A 19,072-nucleotide genomic window follows, 5' to 3' on the forward strand; every position below is an offset into this window, starting at 1 on the left:
AGCCTATTAATATATCTTAACCCCTCTTGAGTGTCAAGAACAATCCTTTGAACTCAGCATTGACTAAGGAGCTGGAAGGGCTGATGACAAGATCTGTGTATGTAGCGTGAGACAGGCATGTTCTGGGAGCTGCAGCAGTGCAGTGGCTTCTGCCGTCAGCATCACAGGGTAGGAGTTTGGACTCCTGGCTGGGGCCCCAGGCCCTTCCCTTCCTTGCCTGGCAAGGTGAGTAGGCACATGCAGCAGCTGCTGTGGGTCTGAGTTGGATTTGTGGAGTCTGCCCAGTCCACGCTCCCATGCTGGGACCTGCACACACTTTCCACTCCGTAGCCCACTGTGTACAGAGCCTCTTCCTGGGCTCTGTGGGGTGATAGCGACAAAGGAGGAAGCTGGGCAGAGACCACCTGTACATTCAACCACAGAGCAACCATCCTCTCCCTTCCTCCTCGATTTCCTCCACTTTCTGTATTTTTCTTCCTCTCTTTGGCTCCACTTCCCTCTCTGTGCCAGGGCCTGGTGAGTTGAGGCCCATGCCCACTGACTTCTGTCACTGTGGCTATGACTCTGTCCTGGATGGCTCTGTCCTGTGGCTCTGTCCAAGATGAACTCAGCCTAGAAAGACAGAGCTGACTCCTGGTGATGGAGAGCTCTGATCCCAAAGAGAAGGCATGAGTGGCTTGGACAGGATCTCACCTCCTCTACAGTCCATATGGAAGGAGCAATCCCTTTTATGGATTATTTTACTTGTTAAATTCAGATCGAGTTACTGAACAGTATGTGTTATAGTGGCCTGGGTGTGTCTACAGGAAGTGCCAGCTTAGGAGTTCACTCCATTCTCCCGAAGCATAATGGAGGACATCTCCTTGACTGGTGACCCCAGATTTAAGGAAGACCTAGAAAGTCCTACGTGTCTTACCCTATTTTACTTACTGGGATCTCTTCCCACTTGTTCTGGCCCTTGTTTTTAATGAAGAGGAAGAGCAACTAACCAACTAACAAAATCTGAAACCAAACCAACAAACATTGCTTGCTAAAGGAGCCGGTGTTACCAAACACCATGGTGAGAGTTAACTGCAGTGTCTTTTTGCCAGTTGACTGTTGTTGCAAGTTGCTGAAAATTGTTTCTCATGCAGTCCTAGTTGGAAACAAACACTATTTTAGATGTAGATCGTCTAACCATGGTGTGACAGTGACAGCTCTGTCTGTGGGTTGAGACCAGAGTGATTGATGTTGTCAACAAAACAGTGAACATCACTTGCCTGTACTCTTCTGACCAGAATACATGGGTATTGTCAAGATTCATTATTTATTCGTTTGCATGTGAAATCTTTCAAAGGGCACATCTTTAAGCAAAAGTTAACAACATGTTTCGAAATGTCATTTTTTTTCACGCTGAGAAGCTGCCACCTCTGCTTTTGAGTGGAGGGCAGTGACTATGTCTTAATATAGCACTTGTTATAGTGCTCTCTGCATAGTGGGGAATTTTAAAGCCCAATAAGTTCACGAAATGCAAGGAAACTGCATAAATTAAGTAAGATAATCAGATGCTGTCAGGCCTTCTATGACATGTTAAATAAATGGTTTGAAAGTCAAACCCTGCCTCCGCTGCTGGTCTCTCAAGCATGGTGATGAACGGGCAGCCCTCTCACCTTCAGTTCTTGCTCTTCTTATCCATGAGCTACTGAGACAGCACAGTGGACCTGAAATTTATTCCTGGACTCAAGTCTGATCAGTGCCTGCTCTAGCCCTACAATCAGCTTACGGGTGGCGGGAGAGGCGGGGAAGGGGCATGAATGGGAGCCAGTTGGAAAATTGGCTGGGCCAGCAATGCAGCTGACATGACGAATTCTGTGTAGACACTGTGCATGAGGGAATTATCTCCAAGCTTGTTTCCACTCTGAACTCCTCTCAGAGAATCTGTTCACAGAGGGACAAGCCACAAGAATATAGGTCCTGGAGCAAAAACAGCAAGAGAGGAGTCAGCCTTCAAGAATGGTATTTCCCAAATTGGGCTGATCTACAGCGTCACCCATGAAGCATTTTCAAAACCATATTCTTTTCCCCTAAGATTCTGATTTAGTAGATCTGGGACAGAGCCGGGAATCGGCATATTTTGAAAAGTCCCCTTAGTGATTCTGATGATTAGCTAATGTGGGAGCCAGTGACGTTGCCCTGGGTGTCCCATTCCAACCTCACCCTTGCACCGTGGCAACCTATCTTCTCTGTGGCCTGAGTGTCTACTAGGAGCTGAGCCACCAACTCTCTTCTTTCCATTCTCCAGGACTAAGGACCTGCTTCCCAGTACCCCCACCTGCCCCAGCACAGTAAGGTGTGGATACCCCTTAGAGCTTCAGCCTGGTGCAGAAGGAATAGCTACAGACAGAAACACAGAGCCACTGCTTTCCTTCCATTTTTGTTTAGTAGGAAAAAAGGAATTATGAGTATTGAGCCTGAAGAAAGCAAGAATAAGGGAGGATTTCAAGAAACTTCAAGTTTATAAACAAATGTTTTACAGATCAGTTCTCCATTTTGTGGGCTGGAACATGAGGAAAAGACCCCAAATTGAAGCTGGAGTCTTATAAATTTAGACTAAGTTATCATATGTGACCTAAAGGGACAAGACACACTAGGAGGTGCTAAGTGTATCTGCAGGATCTGTCACAGAGGTCTTCATGATTAGCACAGGATGGCTTATGGCCTCTTTGCCCAGAGGCAGGAGGGTGGATCAGAACGCAGCTGGGTATCACTCACAGGCTAAAACTCTTCCTTGTATTGTTTTCCATGAGAAAAGCTGTCCTTATTGGCACACGCCTGTGGGACATGCACTTTACTATTTCTCGTAAAGTGGTGAAACGTTACCATGAAACGTTTGCATTTTCCCCTTAGGTTTTGGCACTGGTGTGTAACCTGAGACAGTGGCACAAAGTTGTTTGGTGGGCTCTTCCTGTGTGAAGCTAGATTTGACCTACCCAGAGACTAAATACTCAATCTCAACCTTATGAGCACTGAGCACTGCCAAAGTGAGCTAGGCTATTGTTTCCAAACTGATATTCACCCAATGAGTCACACATGCAAGTGAATTCCCCAGACCAGGTTGATCGCAGCACTCGAGAGCTAGTGGTGAACTAGACACAGAGGCTGCCTGCCCCCATGGAACTTATGTTTTCCTAAGGGAGACAGAGAGGAGGTAAATAAATAAACAAGGTAACTTCAGAGAGTGATGAGTGTTGTGATAGAGAATAATAAGGGCCAGAAGATGGCCATTGCGAAAGACCTCACTGGAGGTAATGCTAGAGTTGAGAGCAGAAGGGTGAGAGAGGACCCAGCTGGGTAAAGAGGTAGGAGAGGATTCTGACAAAGATCTTGGAGTAGAAACCAGCTTGCTATGTTTGATGAACAGGAAGGAAGCCATTGTGGCTGAAATGGAATAAGCAATAGATTGAATGGTGGGAAATCAGGTTCAAGAGGAACCAGAGCCCAGAATGTGTCAAGTTTTGGAGGCCATGGCACCGAGTTTAGATGTATTCCAAGGCCCTGGTTGTTCGGCTTAAGGTCTTTGTGTGATGTTCTAAATAAGGTTCTACCTTAAGGATTCATACATCTAGTACTAGTGGAGAGCACTGATGGGTTTAGCCAGCCTCCTCCTTTTACAAGCAGGGAGGCCCAGAGAGGAACAGTGACTTGCCCGCCCCAGCCTCTCATTCATTGTTAGGAGCAGCCCATCTAAGATTCATTTTACCACTACCACAATATAGAAGGGTCTCACCTTGGGAGGGTGAGTGGGGAGGGACTGTCTGTAATCCAAATCCAGGCAGGGCACACAATTGAATGTTTAGGACTGGGGTAAGGGAGGGAGAGATGCTCAGTCCAGTACTGGAACCCAGGAAGACCAAGGCAGCTAGCTGGGAAACAGAAAGTGAAGCAGCATGCTGTCTGGGGAGCCAGAGGGAGAAGAATAAGCAGGCTGGACCTCAGGAGGGGAGAGAGGGAGCCAGAGTCTGTTTTTCTGTGTCTGCTGGGAAAACCAAGCAGTGGGAGGAATAAAGAATATTTTCCATTTTAGCCACAAATTACACTGCATTCTGCCCTGGGTTTCAGGCATGCCTGTAGACTTAGGTGCTGTGCCATGTGACTGCCTCATGTCCCTTTGCCAAGATTCCCTTCCTAGATTGAGGCCCTGTTCCCTAAAAGTCTTTCTGTATCTCTAGATGCTCTAGAAGTCTCTGGAGGTCAGTCAGGGGAAATTCCACAGGGCTGAGGGGCAAGACTTGGAGTCTTAGTCTGGGAGTCTTAGTCTGGGAGTCTTAGTATGAGAGGCTGTTTGTGCTTGGGCTATGGGGGCCAAGACCATTTTGGGGGCTGACATCATGGTGACAGGAGCTATGGGGGGCTCAATCTCAGTGAAGGGAGGGATATGCAGTCATAGGCTGGCCTCACTTTTCAGGTCAGGCCATGAAAGCTTCCTGGAGGAGGAGCTATTTTAGAAGAGAGAACTAAAGAGAGAGAGAAGATGGTGAAGTTGGTGGGGATCTCTGTTCCTAGAGTAGGTGATGTTTGTGAGAGGTCTTGAAGGCTTACCCAGCACAGGGAGCTGAGAAGCTGTGTCGAGGGCAGATGGGGGACCAGAATGGCAGAATGAGGTCATATAGGATGGCTGTGTGGCTTTGGAACAGGAAGAGTGGCTCCTGGGTCCGTGCTGTAGGAAGCATTGCCCAAATTGAACTTGAGGTTTCCTTGTCATTTGGACAAGGAAACTTCACCTGATGTGTCCCAGTTAGGGCCAGGGTCCCTAGTGGATGAAACAATAATAGTGATGATGATAATAATATTAGGTGACAAGTGTTGGGTTCTAACTATGTGCCAGGCACAGTTATGTGCATGTTCCCATGTGTTATTTCATTTCATCTTCACAGCAGCAATCTTGTATGGTTGGCACTATTTTCAATCTTGTTTTTATGGATGAGAGAATTGACGTGTAGAGAAGTTGGTAACATGCAGTCAATAAATATTCAAGCTGAGAATCCAACCCAGGCAGCTGCTTACAGATGAGACTGCACTGCAATGTTCCTGGGGCATCGCTGACTCTCCCACCAAGGATGCTGGGATGCCCAGCTCTATCAGGGAAGAAGAAAAAGGAGATGTGGAGAGGAAGAGAAGGAAGATAAATGAGCAAAGAATGTTTTACTCCAGTGCAATTTTATGGCCCCATTTCACAGATTGCTGGCCCCAGCCCTGAGCCTCATTATCTTTTTCTTCTTTGTTTTATTCAATATATATCTGGAGGGCTCCAGAAACTCACAGCATAGCTCCTATCAAAGTTTATGGCTTTTGTTCATTTAGTGAAAGTGGCTTGAATTCCATCTCTTCCCTCTAACACATGCTGTCCTGTGAGTGGCTGAATTTATGACATTGGCTGCCTCAAGTACTGATTTCCACGTGAAACTGCACTGAGGTGTCCCCCACGCCCAGGGAAATTGATATATACAATGGGCCAGCTTATGAAACTGCGTAAAGCTCGTTAACCCTGAGACCTGCAGCTACATGAGATCAGGCTGTTGCCCCTCACCTTCTCCCACAGCCCAGGAGTCCCTGGGTTTTCCTGGACTCTTATCTTTGGTAGTGTCCCAAGGACCCTCCAATGGAAAAGTATCTTACACTTCTTCTCATTGTCCCTCTCTTCCCAGTTTTTCACCCCTTCTCAACACACCATCCTCCAAGTTTTCCAAGTATTTATGTGTCCTCCAACCAGCCATGTCAAATAATGATATATCATGGAGGCATCCAGCACAGGAACCTTGGGAGTGGCCCTTGGTCAACTTTGAGAGCTTGTATTCTTGGTGATGACACTGGAACAAACTACTATTATTTGACCCTTATTCAGACACACTTGAACCTCGATCAAGACTTTTCTTTAGTCTTCTATGTAATCCCTGTTTTAAGTCAGTCTCTCAATCCTACTCTTCCATGAGGCCCCTGTTTGGGACCAACCCTCATCTGTCACACAGTTTAACCAGCCCTGGTTTACCCAAGTCATGATTGGAAACAGGTAGTTTCTCCAAATGATTTCCTTCAGAAACCCCATGTAGGCACTGCAGACCCTCCCCATTCCCAGTTCTCCATGGTGTTGCCTGTGACAGAGGGCAGGTTTGGCTTCAGTTAACTCCAGGTTCATAGAAGACCTCCATCTGCTATAATGGTTGGATTCCTTGTCTCAGAAAGTCAAGGCAAAAAAGTGTCCCTGAAGACAGAGATGAGGAACTGTCAATCTTATTCTCACCTAGCATTGGCCTCACAAATTCTAATAGTGTATAGGCCATGCCCAGCTTGCCTCTTTGCCCAGAGAGGGACCTAGGTGATGCTGACTGAGTGTCACCAAGATTGTTTTCAGAGTTGAGGTCCATGAACCTGATAGCAGACACGTTGATTTCACAAACGTTTATCGAGCTTACACTATGTACCTGACACTGTACTTAAATACCAGGTAAATGCAGATGAATAAAACCTCTGGTCTCTGGACCTGACAGTCCATGAGGAAGAAAGACAAGAAAGTCAATAGTTGTGGCAGAGGATAATGAGACTGGAGATGCGTAGGGCCTGAACTATGGCACTGGCGGTAGAAAAGAGAGGAGGGGCCGACCAGGAGAATGTTTAAGGAGGTGGACTCAATAGGACTTGGGGTTGATTGAGGTGAGTATTTGGGAGGAAATAGCCTGAGTAAATGCTTCAGTTTCAGGCTTTCCCTGCTCAGGGGGTCCTGGTTCAGTTCACTAAGTTAGGAGATGTAAAAGAAGAGGAAGTTTTAAGGGACAAGATGATTCATTCTTCTGGGACATTTTGAGCTTGGGAAATTCCACTGAAGATGTCCACTAGACAGTTGGACAAATGAGTTTGGAGCTCAACTGAAAGGTCTGAGCTGATGATAAATATTTGAGAGTCCTCAATAATTGGGTGGTCAATAAAGTCATGATTTTATCCAGGAAGAGGGTATTGCATGAAGAATACTAGTATTAAACTCCGCCTTGACCCAGTGTTGCCTCCAACTTTTTGAGAAAGCAGACTATAGCAGCTCTCACTCCTCTTACCTCCCATCTACTTTCTCATGGTCTGCAGTCTTGCTTTTGCTCCCATCATTCACTTGAAACTTTTTCACAGGTCGCAGATGACCTTAATGGCAAATTCAAATGGATGCTTTGCTGCTCTTGACTTGCTTGATCTTTGCCAAGAAGACCTGTGTTCTCTTCTTGAAACTTCCTTCCCTGGGCTTTGGTGGCACTACTCTCTTCTAGTTTCCTTCCTATGCTGTGGCTACTATTTGGTCTGCTTTTTTTTTTTTTCGTGAGGAAGATTAGCCATGAGATAACATCTGATGCCAATCCTCCTCTTTGTGCTGAGGAAGATTGGCCCTGGGCTAACATCTGTGCCCATCTTCCTCTATTTTATGTGGAACGCCACCACAGCATGGCTTGACAAGCGGTGTGTAGGTCCGTGCCCGGGATCTGAACCTGCGAACCCCAGGCCATGGAAGCTGAGTGTGCACACTTAACTGCTATGCCACCAGGCCGGCCCCTGGTCTACTTATTTTTTATATGACAGGGCCCTGCAGAGGCAACATCATGCAAAGTGCAGGGTGCTGGACTCAAACACACCAGATTCCAGAGCCGCAAAAACTGACCAAGATCCTTAGCATTCTGGAGCTCACTTCCCACATCTATAAAATGGAGATAATCATCATAGCTTCAAGGGTTATTGCAAGAATTAAATGGGAGATGTCTCAGGCACTTAGCTGATTGTCAGTCACATTGTTAGCAATTTAAAAGTGGTAGCACTTATTGTTTTGTATGTTTATAGACTGAATGGCAATACCCAGCAGAAAGGAAATGGTTAAAAATGTGGTCCCTTGACCAACAGCATCAGCATCAGTATTACCTGGAAACTTGTTAGAAATGCAAATTCTCAGGCCCACTCCAAACCTACTGAATCAGTATCTTTTGGGTAGGGCCCATAAATCTGTTCTAACAAGTCCTATAGATGATTTTGAAGATGCATGCTGAAGTCTGAGAACACTGGTTTAAAATAAAGGAGAGCAAACTCCTTGAGGAGACAGTGAGATTCACAAAGGTGGAGACTGGCAGTCAACAGGAGGGAGAGGACATCTCTCCAAATGGACAGGAAGGTCAGATGAGTTAACTTTCTCCCTGCCTAAAACCCTGCTGCTGTCTGCTCTCTACTCTTCTTACACAGAACCACTTGATAGTACTATGTTGTGATGGCTCAGTGCTTTGCACATGGCACTTTCTCTGGAATACCTTCATCTCTCTTTTCACCCTGGAAAACTCTTATCATCTTTTAGTCACAAGTAAATGTCTCCTTATCTTTGAAGTCTTTCCTTATTCCCCTAGACAGGTAGTCACTCTCTCTTCCATGTCCGCATGACATGTGTCATAACATGTCATAATTTGCGTTCATCTTTCTCAGTTTCTTCTACTAGATAGGGCATTCTTTAAGGGCAAAGAGTATGAGCTATTCTTATGCATATCATTTGTGCCTAGTGCAAGAACAATGCTGGGCACACAGTAATGTCCAGTGAATGCTTCCTGTATAGAAACAGGAGTAGTAACAACTCCCAGTTAGACAGAACTTACAATTTTCCAAATACTATCACATATGTGGTATACTCATGGAATGCTCAGTAGGGCAGGTTTGGAGATGTCCCGTTAGAGATGAGGCTGAGGGCACAGAGAAATTAGATAATATGCCCAAGCTTGCTTAGCTGATAAAGAGGAAGAGACAGAGAATGAAGCCCAGATCTTGTACTTCCAAATCCACTATTTTTTCCTCTCCTTGACACTGCCCCTGAAATATTTGCAGGAAAATAGGCTCATTGTATGAACATTCTAATAGAAAGCAGTCTGACCCTATCTATTCCTAATCTGCTTGTTATCAGCTGGAGGTGGTGAGGCAGATGATGATGAAGAAGCTGCTGGTGATGATGATGGTGTTTGGTTTCCTGCCCCTTGTACGCTTCCCCAAATAAAGAGGACCACAGCCTGCTTCCATTGAGGCCCAATCCAGTTCTGCCCCAGGCATGATGCTTACTATCACCAGGCAGTTTTCATCTTCATTCTTCTTTTTCAGGTTCAGAGTAATCTGCATTAACACTGGTATGACTGAGCATCTCCTCTCCACAGCCCTGCTTTAAGTAAATCCAAAATATAAAAATCTGAATTAAAAACCAAAGGGAATCTGTAGATACTACCCTCTCAAAGAGGTGGAATATAACTCCCCACCTCTTAACTGTGACTTCCTTCTACAGAGTAAAGTATGCGAAGGGAAAAAAGAGCAACTTTACAGTAAGGAAACCTGAGGAACACTCCCTCCACCAAGTGATCAAGGTTCACATCATCAGTGACAGGTCACATTATGGCCTGTACCCTTGATATGATGTGATGACAATGGCACTTTACCTCTGTGGTCTTCCTCCCCCAAAGCCATAACTTCAGTCTAATTATGAGAAAAACTTAGACAAGCCCATATTGAGGAGCAGTCTACAAAATACTTGACCAGTACTCCTTAAACAGACCAGGTCGTCAACAACAAGGAAAGTCTGAGAAACTATCATAGTCTAGAGGAGCCTAAGGAGACATGATGACTAAATAGAATGTCGTATCTTGGATGGGACCCTGGAACAGAAAAAGGATATTAGGTAAAAACTAATAAAATACAAATAAAGTATGAACTTTAGTTAATAATAATGTACAATATTGATTCATTGGTCGTGAAAAACGTACCCCTACTGATGTAATAGGGAAAACTGCATACAGAGTGTACATATATATATACTCTGCACCCTCTGAAACATTTCTGTAAATCCAAACTATCCTGAGATAAAAAGTTTATTTAAAGAGAAGAAAGAAAGTAGAGGAAGGAATTCTCATGTTACTGGTGAAAATGCAAAATGGCACAGCCATTTTGGGAAACAGTCTGGTAGTTGCTTATAAAATCAAACATACATTTACCCTATGACTCAGCAATTCTACTACTTGGTATTTACCTCAGTGAAATGAAAACCTATGCTTACACCAAACCAGTACACAAATACTTATAATGGCTTTATTCATAATCTCCGAAAACTAGAAACAATGCAAACATCTCTCAGTTAGTGATCTGTAAGTGAACTGTGGCACATGCATTCAATGAAATCCTACTAGCAACAAACAGGAGCAGACTCCTGGGGGTGCAGCATGGATGAGTCTCAAGTGTGTTGCACTAAATGAAAGCAGTCAGATCAAAAGGCTTCACATTGTATGAATTTACTAATATGACATTTTGGGTAAGGCAAACCTAAAGGGACAGACAATAGATATTGCTGGGAGCTGGGGATTGGGGGAGGAGATGGACTACAAAGGGACTGAGTGTGATGGAATTGTTCAATATCTTGGTTGTGGTCGTGGTTACACAACAGTGTATGTTTATCAGAACTGCAAACTAATACAGGTGAATCTTACTATATGTAAATTATACCTTAATTAAAAAAATGCAAAAAAAAAAACCAACTGAAGTAAATTACCCACTTTTCAAAATTGCTCTCCAAGGGATTTGTTTAAATAGTATTCTCACCAGCAGCATTTTCAGTGATTGGTTTCCAAGTGTTCAGTTTGCCAACTGTTGTTTCCCATGAACATCACTGGGCTATTTGCTGTTTGGAGACTCAGCAGTGGGAGCCGTAGTCCAGGAACAGACACAAGGCAGCTGAGACAAAGAAACGAGCACAGACGACAGCTAGGGCCATATCTTAACAATGGTGACATCAGCTAAGTGCTCCCTGTCACCTGCTTTTGATACAATCATGAAGCTGGTTAGACTTACTTTGTGTGATGCCTTATAGTTTACAGAGCCCTCTCACAGCAGTCACTCATGTGGTCCGCACAATCCCTCTGCCCCTTAGGTGGGACAAGTGTTGTCATCTCTGTTTTAAAAGGAGAGGGAGGCGCTGGGAGTTCTCACCTCTGTGTGCAGGTGTACTGGCTTGGCCCTCTCCACAGGTTGGCTAATTAAAATAAAATGTGTGGTAATTTGGTGTGGTAGATATTACTGTTTTACAGATAGGAATATAATTACTTTACAGATGAGGAAACTGAGATTCTGAGAATTTCCCCAAGTCACTTGATGAGTAAGTATTAGAACCAAGAGTTCAGCTCAGATGTTCTGATTCCGAGTCTACTTCTCTTTCTATTCTTCCATCAGCTGGTTGTGTGACTTATGCAGAGCGTGGTTATTAATGGTATTTTGCTATGAATCTTCACATTTTTAATGTGCCAGTGAGTGGAGGGTTTTAATTAGCTTCCATTATCAGAGCCAGTTATTATATGTAAAGGCTTCTTTACTCCCTGTCATCTTTATTAGTAACTTTGGGAGCTTGGGAGGCAGGCTGTGATTTTTGTGTTTCTCTCTGCCTCTTGTGTTTGGATAGCGTCTGGATGGATGAGAAGTGTGTGTTTGTTGGAAGCAGTGACTTCCAGAAAAAAGAGCTCATCAGTGTAAACATAAGAGGGCGAGATTTTTCAACAAGCACCAGAACATCTATATCAAAATGAGTATTTTTCTCTAAGATAGTTGCTTAGAGAGACATCCAGTTCAATTGTTTTTAGTTATGTCTCATTTTTATGCAAAGTAGTAATGCCACCATCCTTACAAAGGTTAGCTCTGAAATCCTTTTCCTTGTTTCCTCAGTGGACTCTGAGCTCCTCCTGGGCAGGGCCGAGCCTTCTCCTTGCTATGTCCTCAGGATCCAGCACAGAGCCCAGCCCATCCAGGGTGCTCAGACCATGCTTGTTGAGTGGACTTGAACCAAAACTCATTCTCCAGGACACAGTTGTCACTGTAGGGTAGAGGCTGGTCCAAAAACATCTCATCGCCCTTGGTCCTTGTCCTGAAGAAGGTTGACAAGCACCTGGCAGGAAACCTTAGCCAAAACCATCTCGAATGCCTAACTCCTCCCACTGGTTTATTAGTCATCTTATACAATTGTACTTTTTTCTTTGAGCCCGTTTCATCTTGGGCCATATTTCCTGCTCCTCTGCTTGTACTTACTTCCCTTTCCCCCATTTCTTTCAGGACTGTATAACTCCACTCTGAGGGCCACTCTGAACCCAATCTCACCCTCCCCCCTTCTCCTAATCTCATGCACCAGACTTAGGTTTTTCTTCTTCTTCTTGCCCTGCTCCTCACCCAGGGAGCCCCACTGGTGAGGAACTGGTAACATGGAAGCTGTTAACTGGAGTTTTCTCTTTCTTACTCACCACTGATATTTCAGAACCCACCTGGTTTGCTGGCATTTAAGGCAGAACTTCTTATCTCTAGACCGGAGATAAGAAAAAGAGTCAGGGAATCATCAAAACCTTCACTGTAATTAGGGAGGCCTCAGGATGAGCCCCATCCTGCATCCCCATATTTCTTTTCAAAGTCCCTATTGAGTGCTATTATCCACCTACCCATCTTCAGTTTTCTGCATCAAAATCTTAGAGGGAAATACCACTAGCGTGAGTGAAATTAAGAATTAATACTGAAGGGGAAAAGAAAGAAATGCTACTCCCTCTTGATGTTTGGCCTAATTTAGAAGAATATGAATGAGTCTTGTTCCAGTCCCAATAGAAATAGGTTTATATGCTCCCACCTATTCAGAATGGTCACAACATGTATTTATTCTCGTTGTGCGGTGGAAAGTCTGCTGGGCTAGCAGCCTAGAGACCTGATTCTATCACTAAGTCTCTGAAAAACTCAGTATCCCTGTTTACATCATCTGTAAATGAAAGTGCTGGTTACTAAATGACTTCAGACTTAACGCTCATTTCCACCTCCATTTATTAAGTCAGCTCAGCCCTGTGCTCAGTTCCAGACATGCAGTGAGAAGGATGCATCATTCCCTTCCTCAAGTTCCCCACAGGCTCACTCCCAAGATAACCCTCACTCCCAAACCAGCAAGTGATTCGTGAACCTTTGTGGTGTGTGAGTGCCCCTGTGTCTCATTAGACTGTGAGCCCCCAGGGGCAGCAATTATATCCACTTTCTTCTGTCTCCCCACTGTGCCTGGCACCAAGGTCTGCACGCAGTCAGTGCACAAAGGTTTTTAGAAAGAAGTTTTTTAGGCCAAGAAGGCCCTTAGCCTACAGTACAAGCTTTCAAGGCTAGATGGCACTGTTGCCAGAGCCAAATCAGGTGTGTTCTGAAATAGCAGTGAGGAGGGAAGAGAAAATAGAGCAGGGGCCTTCACCTTCACTTACTGAGTTTGATTCAGACACACTGCAGAAATGCAGAGGAACTTCTACCTTCCCAGCAGAGTGCTTGGCCATTTTCATGGCATCTTCACACACATGGCTTCAGAGGGTCTTCACAACAACCTTGGTAGTAGGCAGGACACTATATCAATTCTAAGTCTGTAGAACTGCAGCTCAGAGAAATCAAGCACCTGGACTAAAATTATATGGCAATTAGTAGGCAGAAATTTTTGGCATTCATACCTTGTGGGCATCACCCTACCAAATGAGGGTCCTCAGAGCATGCTGAAGGAAGACTGTGGTCAGTGATATGATTGTCCCAGGGGAGCGGCCTGGGTGAACTGGACCCAGTCTGAAGGGGGAAGAGGTCAGATTCTCAGCCAGACTGACTGCAAAGCATCAGATTGAGCTGCACCTCGCAGTGTCTACATCTGTGACCAGGGCAGAACACAGCCATTTTAGAGGAAATAAATGATGCCACATACAGGTTCTTTGAAGAATAAAAATTGTGGGTAATTTGTGCAGTTATTAGGATCTAACTTTCCAGTGGTTGATGTTTTATTTAAAGGATGATCTGTTTGTAGGATGCTGCCCTCTGGTTGGGTTGTATCTGCCATTTGTCTGTTGCTTTACCAACTTCACATGTTTCTCATTAAAACGAAACAAGCAGAGAAAGCCATCCTGTGCAGTAGGCAGGATGGTAGTTGTGACTGTGCCCATTTTACAGATGAAGAAATAGAGGGTCAGAAATGTTAAGAGACATGTCCGAGATCACACAGCTGATCTTGAACTAGAACTTCAGCCCGATAGGAGGGTTTCAGCCCAAGAGGCTGAAATCAAATCAGTCATCTTTTCACCATAGTTTTTCCAGTCTATGTCAGCTCATCTAGAAAGTAGAAAATTAGGAAGGATATTGTTGATATGGAAAGTAAGGCATCAGAGACTAGAAAAATACCCATGTTGAGTGAAGAATGATTAATAACATGCAAATTTATGCAAAATTGAGAGAAAATTAATATCTGTTATTTGTGCCTTCTGATTATCTCTACCCTCCTGTTTCTCCCCAGGATGACGAAGATAAGCTGACCTGGAAAGATCGTTTCCCAGGTTACTTGATGAACTTTGCCTCCATCTTATTCATGGTAATTTCCTTGAGGGAACACCTGCCTACGACTTATGCATGTTAGATCCTGTTCTGTGAATGCTGTGATGTGTTATTCTATTACACTGTGGGAATAGTGAGAGGCTAGTAAAGAGGAAGCCACAGCCCTACATAGAGGGGCAGGATCTTATCTGATAGTGGGGCCATTGCTGGTGTCAGTCACCTGAACAAGAGAAGATGATCGCCTCAGACAGAAAGCCAGACCTGGGAGGGATCAGTGGTCTGCAGTGGTATAGAAGGGGCTTCTATTTTTCCAGAAAGAAGAGGGCAAAAGGGGGTTCTATCTTCACAGCCTTGACCACAGATGTTTGAAGTTGGAACTTCCAGGGGGTGGGTTGTGAGACGGTGCCTTCCACATTGAGACAGACCAAAACCTTGGAAGAGGTAATCAGGTAAGATGGGTGCAGAATTGTGAAGCCTGTTTGGGGTGTGAGCTGGCTCTCTCTAACAGTTTGTGGAATAGAACAGAGTCTGGAAGCCACAGGAGATGGCCAGCCTGGGCTCTGTAAGCCTGATTCTTCAGCTTCCCTATAGTTACTGTGTTTATTTCCTTTAGAGTTTGGGAGGGCCTTTTTGAAAGGCCCAGATGGTCTCAGCTGTGTCAGGGAAGGTGAGGAAGGAGTCTGTGATTCATTTTTGAGTCAGATCCATAAAGTAGCAGCAGCTCATTCTTGGGACACAGGATGGGTGAGCTAACAGTAACTGAAGACTGAGGTTCTAACTGTAACTGAAGACTCAGTCCTCTCAGAAGACTAAACTTGGGTCACTAAGACATCTGCCTCCTTTTTATGGGTAGACTCCTTCCAGGATTCAAGACTGGAGCTTCTGTTTTACAAAGGAGAGTTGTGTCCTTATTGTATTTCTAAACAGGGTCACACATTAGTTGCAGAGTGGAGGACGGATTGCTTATTCCAAAAATTGAGACTGAAATCATAATAATTTTCTGGACCTACTGGCTAGAGGTAACTCTAACCTCAGCCTGAGGTTATTATTGCCATTATTATTGCCATCATAACCACTGAGGACAGGAACTATGTCCTGGTCTCAGAAATTTAAAAGTGAGGGAAGCATCTAATTTGACTCCTCCTTTTGTAGATGAAGTGCGGAGGTGATGGGTGCCTTGCCAAAGCTTAGAAGTCTATGTTTGTTAACTTCTCATTGCTTAACAAGAGCAAGGCATGTAGAATTTATGCAAGAATATGTGGCGAATTGCAATGTGTTAACCTTGAATGACATAAAGTTTAATTTAGCACTTTGAAGCCTCCCACAATATGCACATTGTTGTCAAAGAGTTTATTCATTCATTCAAGAAATATTTAATGGGTGCTAACTATGTGCTTGACACTATTCTTAGGCACTGGGGATAGAGCAGAAAATAAAACAAAATAATCCCTCCCTTAAGGAGTTTACAGATACAAAATATGTAAATAAATAAGAAAATAGGTAAGTAACATAGACTTCTATCTCCAGTAGTGGTAGATTAGGATATTTGTAACATCCCAACTTGCTGAAAATAACAAAGCAATATTGGATAATGTATTTTTCAGTCTTCTTAAAGCCTTGGAGGGCTTACGGGATAGTAAGGAATACAAGGCTAAACTCTAAGGGAAAATGGGAATCAAGGAACCAAAGACCTGGACACTAATTCTGCTTCTACCTTTAGGACATTTTGCCATCTAGGCAAACTTGGGCTTTGGTTTTGGTGGTTTTATGGGGCAAAGAGGATAGAGATTAGGGGGTATGGCTGGCTCAAAGTAGAGATTCTAACAGGAAGTCCTCACCAAATTAAGTTGGAATTCTAAAGGGCTACACTCTCAGAATAAAGAGGAAATAGAACGAAACCCACCCCCTCCCTACTTATGCGACTGCAGAGAAAATTGTTATGTTCTAAGTAGAGCAGGGAGGAAAAGAGAAACAAAAGCCTGTCGCTGAGAAGTGGCCCTGGGCAATCCCCATTGTGGATTTACAGCCAGGCTTATCACATAAGAGGACCAGGGAACCTCAGGGTGTGGACTTAGTCCAGGACTGTAGTGCTTCCAGGTGCGCAACAGAAGCAAATACAAATTCTCTCTCTAGGAAGCCATACTTATGTTAGACTTCAAAAAGTCCTCCAAAAGAATTTTTCAAGGACAATGAAGAGAAAATAACAGTAAAAAATAACCAATTACACAAGAAGCTAAAGCACCATGAGAAAGAACCAGTGGAAATAGACAGCAAAGACTAAAGATATTGGAAATATTAGTCGCAGCTTAAAACATTCAGCTTGAGAATATCTGCAAAGAATAAGAAACTATTTAAAAGATTTGAAAACACACCAATAAATCTGCTAGAATTGAATATATAATACATATTATAAAGAATATATATAATATATTATAATGAATATATATAAAATATGTGTTATAATAAATATATATACAACAATGGATAGGTATAATAGCAAATTAGACACAGCTGAAGAGATAATTTGTGAACTGCAACACAGGTTAGAGGAATTATCCATAATGCAGCATAGAAAGGCAAAAGGTGGAAATGCAGAAGAGAAATTAAAATAGAGTGAGAAGATTTAACATATATTTAATTGCACTGATGGAAAAAGAGGAAAGAGAATAGTTAATGAATGAGATATAATGACTGATGGTTTCCTAATCCACTACAGAATTCCAATCCACAGATGGAAGAACACCAATGAAACCCAAGCAGAAAAAATGAAATCTACGTCTAGATTCATCTCAGTGAAATCATAGACTATATAAGACACTAGAAAAATCTCAAACATGTTCAGAAATCAAAAGACCAATTACCTTCAATGAAGAGACTGTTAGATTGACTGTTAATTTCTCACAGCAATTGGAAGTCAGAATACAGTGACACACTATCTTCATGTGCTGGAAAGAAAACGATTGCTAACCCAGAATTCTATACCCAGGTAAAATGTCATGTAGAAATATCGTGAGGATAAAATAAAGATATTTATAGACAAAGAGTGAAACTTTGCCACCAACTGAATCTTTCATGAAAGGAAATTCTAAGAATGTATTTTAGATGTGATCCCATATGGAAAACTATAGTTTTAAGAAGGAATGAGGAGCAATAAAAGTGATAATTATGTGGGAAAACCAACATGAACTTTGACTGTGAAGACAACAATGTTGATGTCTCATGAGGTTAAAAATAGGATAGAATTAAAATATACACAACAATAATATATAATTTGGGTGGGCAATAAATGGAACAATAACATTCTAACGTTCTTATATCATCTTCTTGACTATTTATATGGAAGTGCAAAGGCTAAGCACAGTCAAGACACTCTTGAAGAGGAATAGGAGGGATATGCTGCTCTATCAAATAGAAACTTATTATAAAACAATAATAAGTATGACTATGTGGTATTGTTGTGGGAATAGATAATTAGATCAATGGCACAAAACAGAAAACCAAGAGTCAGATCAATGCAAGTGGCACCGCACAGAGAGAAAGTGGACCTGACAGAATTTCATCATGGGGTGTAAAACAGAGAAGTCAAGAAAGACTCTAAGGTTTTTGTCCTGAGCCATCAAAAAGCTGGAGTTATTCCTGACTTAGATAGGGAGGAATTCTGGAGTTGCCTTCATGATGGATATCAATCTGGAGTTCAGAGGAGACATCCAGGCTGGGGACATAATCAGATGATATAGATGGTATTTAAGGCCATGAGGCTGTATGAGATCGCCAGGGAAGTGAGAGTAGAAGAGAAAAGCTCCAAGGACTGAGCCTCAAGACACTGCAGTGTTAAAGTTTGGGAGCATGAGGAGGAGCCAAAAGGAAGATTGAAAAGGAACAGCCAGGGGAGGGTGGGGATTCCTGGAAGCCAAGAAAGTATTGCAGGAGGGGAGGGCGATCAGTTGGGTCAGATGCTACTGATAGGTCAGGGGAGGAGAGGACTGAAAATAGAAGCTTATCTACTGTCTGAGAGGAACTTGTGTCATCATCATTCTCACTGTCGACAACAAATAGATGACTGCATCACCATTGACAAATACTGAAAACTGGGTCAATGGTGGGTCATCTCCCCAGAGTTCTGATTTTATTTTAAATTCCATTGAGACCTCCTAAAGCTAAATTGGAGGGTAGGAAATTTTTTTGTGTGTTGTTTAGAAATAATATATGATTATCTCTTCTTTTATCTTCTCTTTCCCAACCCCACCCAACTCCAAATCGTGATACAAATGAGAGATTCTGCATCAGAACCAAGAACTAACTGAAAATCTCACTATGCCTGGGTACCTCCAACTGTAACCATCAAGTAGTGAGGACTGGAATGTGTGAACAGGAGCTGGGAGTAGAGTGGTAGGAAGGGGGTTGAGCCCCCTTTAAAGGTCACCTCTTTAGAGTCAGGTGCTCTAGGCTAGTCCTGGATTAACCTTGTTGACAGAGAATTACTAATAGCACTCATTTTTACTTTCAAAAGTATTCCAGGTTGGACAACAAATTATATAGTCCTCTACCTATTAATTTTAAAAAGTCCTTATTTTGCACTAACTTTTCCTCTTTTTTTTTTTTTTTTTGAAAAAAATCAATCTTCTAAAGAAAAGGGGTTGGCATTACCCTAGAACAAGGTGTGGAGTGTGAGATAAAAGGGTCAGGGTGGTGT

The 19,072-nt window shown here is 43.2% G+C and overlaps 1 protein-coding gene across 1 annotated transcript in view; it reads left to right on the forward strand.

The window, feature by feature from the left end:
- The window catches only part of ANO2 (anoctamin 2), a 323,597-nt gene that overhangs the window by 215,524 nt on the left and 89,001 nt on the right, over nucleotides 1-19,072 (forward strand). The window contains exon 15 of the mRNA XM_058559006.1: nucleotides 14,342-14,416. Within this exon, the coding sequence (XP_058414989.1) occupies nucleotides 14,342-14,416 (75 nt within the window). The remainder of the gene's footprint in view (nucleotides 1-14,341; nucleotides 14,417-19,072) is intronic.

The sequence above is a fragment of the Diceros bicornis genome, chromosome 17, assembly GCF_020826845.1.
Source record: "Diceros bicornis minor isolate mBicDic1 chromosome 17, mDicBic1.mat.cur, whole genome shotgun sequence".
In the NCBI taxonomy this organism is placed as follows: Eukaryota; Metazoa; Chordata; class Mammalia; order Perissodactyla; family Rhinocerotidae; genus Diceros; species Diceros bicornis.